At 32.3% G+C, this 7,878-nt stretch overlaps 1 protein-coding gene and 1 long non-coding RNA gene across 3 annotated transcripts; one reads left to right on the forward strand and one right to left on the reverse strand.

The window, feature by feature from the left end:
* Positions 1 to 575: 575 nt before the first annotated feature.
* Positions 576 to 2,976, reverse strand: LOC131949751 (uncharacterized). 2 transcript variants are annotated; one of them, XR_009388194.1, is made up of 3 exons: positions 2,873 to 2,976; positions 2,252 to 2,314; positions 576 to 1,054 (listed from the first exon to the last, which is right to left on the reverse strand). It is a non-coding gene; the product is annotated as an uncharacterized LOC131949751 (long non-coding RNA). The 2 variants fall into 2 exon arrangements; XR_009388195.1 differs by having other exon boundaries at positions 2,885 to 2,953.
* Positions 2,977 to 5,869: 2,893 nt separating this feature from the next.
* Positions 5,870 to 6,886, forward strand: LOC131950444 (FMRFamide receptor-like). The gene has a single exon (XM_059312593.1). The coding sequence runs from the start codon at positions 5,870 to 5,872 to the stop codon at positions 6,884 to 6,886; it is 1,017 nt and encodes a 338-aa protein (XP_059168576.1).
* The last annotated feature ends 992 nt before the right edge of the window (positions 6,887 to 7,878 follow it).

Below are 7,878 nucleotides of genomic sequence, written 5' to 3' on the forward strand. Positions count from 1 at the left end.
AACAGAAAAGCACCGAAAACACAAATTTGGCCATCATGACAGGGTCGACATTGTTGGATTGGTAACTCAAATGTCCCGAGTTCAAATCCCCGGACAGATGAGGCTCGTTAGCTGGGAACAGCAACCCTTTTAGGAGAGACATCTTCAACATCAAGCAACTGATGTCTTCTAGTTTGTTATTGGATAGATAAAGGCTATGGAAGCAAATTCTAAAAGAAAAGCAGGCATAAATCAAGTGCTCATATGACACATAACCTGTTGACACGTAATGCTTAATATGTTTGAGAAAAATCGCGTCCAACAAACAACTGAGCATGAAGGGAAAGAAGTTTTCACTCGAACACTAAAAATTCTCACCCTGCCCTCACCACATCACGACTTTACCCGTGACACAAAAAGTAGCGATGTACTTGAAAATAATAAAAATAGAACTTTTTAAAATGTGAAGTACAGTAAAACAAGAATACAGAAGTAACAAATCATCTGATATTTGTTTTATTTACGATTCAATTAAGATAATTATCATTAATCTATGCTATTAGTATATCAAAAATTAATTACCAACAAAATCATGATGTACTTTTTAAAAAAAGTAAAAAAAAAAACCAAATGCGAATTGATATAATTTTTTAAAGTATGGAATCACTAATTTGTAGATTGATGCAAGCTTGGGGATATAACAAATGATAAACAATAATATCCTGCTGTAACTAACAAAGCTACCTTCTTCATGTAAACAAATTTAACATTCTGAGAACTAGATCTATATTCAGTATATAAAGAAGCTGATTACTCTATACACATTCACAAATTATGAGAACTAGATCTATATGACGTAAATAACAAAGCCACTTCCTCTATTTATACACATTCAGACCACCTGACAACTAGCAGATTCCCATCTTAACTGCCGTGATGTTTAACTCAGGATGCCTGCAGGCTTCTATTTCCAGGCTACACTGGTTCCTGTAGGTCTGACCGTCGCTGCCACATACGGGGGATAGAATAAAAAAGCAGGTTTTACTGCAGGGGTCTGTCTCTGATAGGCCGGAACCTGGTTTAATTAAAACAAAGACTGTCAAAACATTGGGAAAACTCAGTCGTAAAAAAAAAAATATGTTTGTCATTTTTACCCACCATACCACCATATAATATCAACTTTCCCAGTTCGAGCCAAAGACACATGGGGCAGTTGAAGAAGAGTCCATCTGTTTTACCATCCTCATCATACAGAGGATAATGTGGTCAGCGGAATGCCCAGCCACATTAGTTTTTTAACGTTAGTCAGAGCGTTCAACCGTATGTATATGTGTTATCTACATAGGACACAATCCTTAATACTATTTAACATGTGTGTGAAGCGATTTAGTAACTTCAAACAACATACACATGAAGTGACACAAAACGAAAATTTTATGTAAAATATATCATGAGAATGACATCATAAAAATCAAATATAATAAATGTATTTTGCAAATATTGTAAGTCTTTATATGGTGATAAACGAAGTGCACCAAATTAAAATCAAGTTCTGCCAACCTTTTATTTAAAGATTAACCGGGTTATATTTGAGTAAATACTAAATAAAGAACATCAAATTAAGTGTTTGACTAAATTCTTCCATAACGCCTGCTTTCCAATAACACTTTTCCAATAATAAGTTGTCATTCAAACTTCGCTCCTTTAACAATGGTTATAAATCATGTTTAACGACTCTTCGAAACACAAATTAACTTTAGGGGTCATCCATAAATGACGTGACGATGTTTTTGACGATTTTTACCTCCCCCCTCGCCTCCGTCACACGTCGTCACAAAAAGCCAGACCCCCCCCCCCCCCTGAAAGGACGTTACACCTCAGCCTACAACCCCCCCCCCCCCTCAAAATTGCTGTTAAATTTTTCTTAAAAAATCAATATATTTTCAAAATCTTGTCTGAAATCTCTCAACATAGAGTATTTTAATCAATTCCTATTACAATTTATGAAAACTGTTTTCTAAAACGCGAAATAAAGGCTAAAATTCGTTTTCCAACTTTACTTTTTGTTAATGCAAAAATGTGACGTCCCACCATCTGAACCCCCCCCCCTACCCTCATCACATGCCGTCACAAAATTACGGACCCCCCCTCCCCCCTACGAGTGTGACGTCATTTATGGACTACCCCTTAATTCACAACTGCATGTAACTATTTTAACGTCTATTGTTTATAATAATCAGAAACTTGTATTGGCATAATGTAGCCTACTTACAGATAACATAGAAGAAAAATGTAACAGCAATAACACACATTAGGAGATGTTTCACCATGTTGGCTGATGTGAAAGTAAATAGAAATAAATAATATCACGTAATAAGCATATGTATATATATTTATATATCTATATATCTATATATCTATATATCTATATATATATATATATATATATATAGATATATATATATATATATATATATATATATATATATATATATATATATATATATATATATATAGATAGATAGATAGATATATAGATATATAGATATATAAATATATATACATAATTATATTATATATATATATATATATATACATATAAATAGATATAAACATATATGCATTATGTCTATGTGTATTTAAATGAATATATATATATATATATATATATATATATATATAGAGAGAGAGAGAGAGAGAGAGAGAGAGAGAGAGAGAGAGAGAGAGAGAGAGAGAGAGAGAGAGAGAGAGATATTTAGATATATAGATATATATATAGATAGATGTATATAGATATATATATATATAATGCATATATGTTTATATCTATTTATATGTATATATATATATATATATATATATATATATATATATATATATATATATAATTTACCGTTAGTATTACCCCCTTGTCTGTCTAGGACTTGGTACGTATCAAGTGGGCAAACAGAAAGTGAAACGACTTAAATCTCACTACACACAACAATTATAGTAACGTTATACCCAGCAGCTGTTTAAGACATTTCTACATTGATTTCAAACAACACATTCGATCAACTTACCATTTCATCATCTTCCGCTTTCTTCTAGTCGACTTTATAAGATTTTTTTATGACGCAGCTTATCATTTGATAACAAAACTGTGTAACGCTTGTAAAATGTGTTTGTCCTGTATGTTATTGATTAATTGATTTTCCCAACAAACAAAAGAAATAAACAATCTTAGACGTGGGTTATAAAACTTGCAGTAGTGTTCTAAGTAAAGGTTGGCTAAACATGAAAATAAAATCTTCAATGCTTTACTTGGGTAAAAACAATATACTAGTACAATATATTTATTATTATAGTTTCATATATATATATATATATATATATATATATATATATATATATATATATATATATATGTATATATATATATATATATATATATATATATATATATATATATATATATATATATATGTGTGTGTGTGTGTGTGTGTGGTTGTGTGTGGTTGTGTGTGTGTGTGTGTATGTAAATACAATACATTTAGGCGTGCAGGTATAAATTCATAGGCTACTCATCGTTGGTTAACTCTTATTACTAGAATATATGTATTCATTACAGTTCTTATTATTACATCTATCTTAAACTGTCTTATATTTTATTTAACTGAGAAAATGGATGTTCAAAAGATGACTCTAGAATTAGCATTAACAGATAACCATCCTAGAAATAGCGATTAGAAACCAACAATCAACATACATTATATTTTATGTATGTCTTAAATTAAAATCATGACATATTATTGTTCTTGTTTTTTTTTTTGTTTTTTCTTCTTTTTTTGAAAATTGTAATTAACAAGTAATAAACTTTATTTAAACATCGTATTATTTTTTACCTCAAAATAAACGTTCATTTAAATAGCTTTATTTTTTTCTATGTAATTATCTTTTAATTGCAATTAAATTCCAAATCGTGCAATTACATAATGCCATAGGCGACTAATTTACCATTTCCAAAGTCATTATCATTTGACTCAATAAGCGGTATCTAAAAATTACTGTAAAACGTTAGCATTATCAAGTAAAGAGATCAACTAGATTCATTAAAAGAATCAATATGTCAATCAATAATTGCTTTATTTAAATACAATAAAGTGGTTCGCTGACTGCATGTTCATGTTTTTTTTAAAAACATAACACATCACATTGACACATCTTACAAGTTGTTTTATATGTATATATATATATATATATATATATATATATATATATATATATATATATATATATATATTGCTTTTAACTAAGTTTTTATAGTTAATATTGGTTTACACAGTCTATATATAAAATAAATGTATATATATATATATATATATATATATATATATATATATATATATATATATATATATATATATATATATATATATATATATATATATATATATATAAACACATTTAATATGCTTAAAAGTGTACAGTCTGCACAAAAGCCGAATACATTTTTAAGCTTCAATCCTTTAGTGATTTAATCGGATACAATTACTAGTAAAGATTTAAAGATTTGATCAATATAAAGAAGACACATGAAGGCTAGGTAGAGTGGTAGAGCGTTGGTTGTCAGCCCGTGTCTTCTATAAAAATTATAACAGCCCCAAAGTCTCGAGTTCGGATCACAGATAGATCATGTGACTTTAACACGTCCCAGAGTTCACCCAGCTCTAATGGGTACCTAACATACGTCGGTGAAGTTAGGCATATTACCTACCACACTATCACTTCATATGATGGGGACCAGAAATATATATGTCATAATTATGGAGTCTACTTTATCTGTGAAAAGATTAACAATCCACTTAGCATAATCTTATTAAATTGTAATGGAAAGCTGTTAACATTGCTAAAAATCGAAGCGTTTCTTGTATCGACAAAATCTTTAAACCATTAGTTTTTCTGCTTATTAAAGTAGGCCTACATTCTTGATGTAGGTTATATCATTAGCGTATTCACAGATTTTAATATGAAAATCAATAACAGAGATTGGTTCAGTTAAGGTTCTCAAGAGCACTCTAAAGCAAATATAGATCGAAAATTATGAAACGACTTAATGTATCTAGTTCATACAGATTTAGATTGATAGGTTTCCATGTACTGAAACTGAGAAACGTTAAGTTCCTAATGGAGTTACTAATTGTGTTAAACCCGGACAAGGTGGTGTAAGGTTGACTAACTGCATTGTTAATAACGAAAATGGAGAAGAATAAATGGATGAAAGTAAATAATTATATCAGGTTGAATAATCTTGAGCAAATAGAATTTAGGAGATTAGATGTTAAAAGCATAGTAATCTTTACGTCTGTTGGCTTTGTTACATATTTTAGAGACTAATGGAATTTAAACTTATAATTACAGACTAGGATTAACTGATGTAGTTAACTAAATACGAAATCTTTTCAGTGGTTATCGTTATTTCAGTTCGTAAAATCACCATTCAGTAATAGTCTGTTTTACAATTTTTGACAACGTGTCTATGTCTTTGTGTCAGAGTGTCGGGTATAAAAACCGTTTTGGATTTTCTAAAATGTTGAAATAGGGCGCGTTTTGAGATCGTACCAATTTTTTTCCCGTCCATGCAAAATGCACTTGGTGTAGGTGAAGTAGAGTTCATCTGATTCAGTTACATCAGCACACTGGGAAATAATGTGGCCAGCACGATTGCCATCCGTCTTAGTTAACCTAAAGCTAGCCAGGTGTCCTTACTAGCTGGCTGGATTCAGGGACGTCCTACATACTCGACCTGGGATCCGAACTTAAGACCTTCAGGTTAACAGTTGTAGTGTTTTGAGTTTTAGACTACAATGTCTTTTTAGTTTCTTGAATTTGTTGTTACATTTAAACCAGGATGGAAGTCCCAGCCAGCTCTACTGAAAGACCTGCCTCCACGGTGCCAGTGGTTGACCCCAGTGTAGTGGGTGCTGTCATGATAGCGTGCTCCTTAGTCTTTGGTGAGATCGTAGGGACTCTAGGAATCATAGGCAACATCATCACCATCATCATCTTCATCAAACAAGGATTCGACGACACCGTCAACATCACGCTGACAGCCCTAGCTGTCAGTGACATCGGTGCGCTGGTCACTCTACAGCTGTTTAACGTCATGGTCAACCCGTTCTTCCTGTCTCTTGACGTCAACTTCCTGGTCATAGAGGTCAACCGGGTCATTTCCTTCTACCCCCACAACTACTTCATCCGGGTCACCGGGTTCATCACAGCTTTCGCGGCGTTCGAGCGATGTCTTTGTGTGGTCAAACCCTTACACGTTAAACAAATCATCACCAGAAATGTTTCTTTTACATTCAACGTACTTGTCTTTTTTGTGACGATTTTCAACATTTTTCCTATCATGTACACGGGCTATTTCCAATGGAAATTTCCATCCAAACTCAACAAAACTTACCTCGGCGTTGCATTCTCGAAAAACGCACAGCGTGTTTTTTCCGTATCTTATTTCATCACAGATTTATTCGTTCCGTATTTTACATTTTTCATCATCATCACCTGTACGACAATCACAGGGATAAAACTAAAAACGAAAGCCGCTTGGAGAAAAACAGCAACCGGCGCCTCGGGAAAGCCAAAGGCTGAAATCTCAAACAAAGAGAGGAAAGTCGTTGTCATGTTAATTACGGTGTCCGTTATATTTGTCGTCTGCTTGATCCCACAGTCGGCCATCTTGACAGCCGTTGGTCTGGTCCAGGAGCTAAGTGTGTCGGGACAATATTTTGACGTTGCTTTCATCTGTTACTGTGTGTCTTTTGTGGCGGAAACCATTAACTCTAGCGTCAACATCATCGTCTATTTTAAGATGAGCAGCAGGTTCAGAAATACTTTCCTGGAGTTGTTTGGATTGAAGAAATAATGGCAAAATTTAGTAGAATTAGTAAAATTTAAATAAAAGATAGTAAATTTAGTAAAATTTAAATAAACGATAGTAAAAGTTAGTAGAATGTAAAAATAAAAAATACTAAAAGCTAGTGGATTTAAAAATAAAAGATATTAAAAGTTAGTAGAATGTAAAAAAAAGATAGTAAAAGTTAGTAAAATTAAAACAAAAGGTAGTAAAACTTAGTAAATTGCAAATAAAATTAGTTTTAAAATTTGTCAGTCAACTGGAAAGGAATATCAAACGGGCAACAAACTACGCTAAAATGGAGTGTTACCCCAATATGTTAGTTTACTCATAACCCACGTATGTTACTAGTGTTTTTTTGTAACAGAAACTATCAACACCACTATCAAAATCATCGTCTACTTTAACTCGATTAGAACGTCTAGAAAAACATTCGTACATTGTTTACCTGCAAATACGTCGTTAAGAGTTTTATAATCAACATTAACTTTTCCCAAGACACTTAGGGAAAATGAAGGAGATTTAAATAACCTCATCAAATAGAGAGATAATGTGGTCAGCACTAAGCACAGCCGTCTTTGTGTCACTGACTTGAGTCAGGTACCTATCAGAGTATGGTGAACTTAAAGTAGTCCTACACATTCAGACACGTGAATTGAACTCGAGGATTTCGGGTTAGAAATCATAAGCTCTACTACTCGGTCACGTTTAACACGTTTAAACAAGCTTAAGATCGTAATTGGTATCAAAGCAATGCTGTGTATACTGAAACTGACAAATGAACTGCAGTCCCCCTTGAACATTTCAAAACTGTATAATTAATACGATAGTGTTGAATGATATTTGTATTAAGACAAAATGTACGTCATTTGTTAGACAAAAGAATAGTTGAGTCAAGTTTTGGCTGATTTGTTAACAAGTTGGTTGTCATCAACAAAACTATTGGGTCGTGTGTCTGACACACACGTATTAGGTCATGTAACATAGATCCACACAGTCAA

Source organism: Physella acuta, unplaced genomic scaffold (genome assembly GCF_028476545.2).
Source record: "Physella acuta isolate Inbredline_101_S28 unplaced genomic scaffold, ASM2847654v3 ptg000063l, whole genome shotgun sequence".
Classification (NCBI taxonomy): Eukaryota; Metazoa; Mollusca; class Gastropoda; family Physidae; genus Physella; species Physella acuta.

Coding starts and splice junctions, on each gene's coding strand:
- LOC131950444 (XM_059312593.1), top strand. CDS start 5,870: ATGGAAGTCCCAGCCAGCTCTACTGAAAGACCTGCCTCCACGGTGCCA.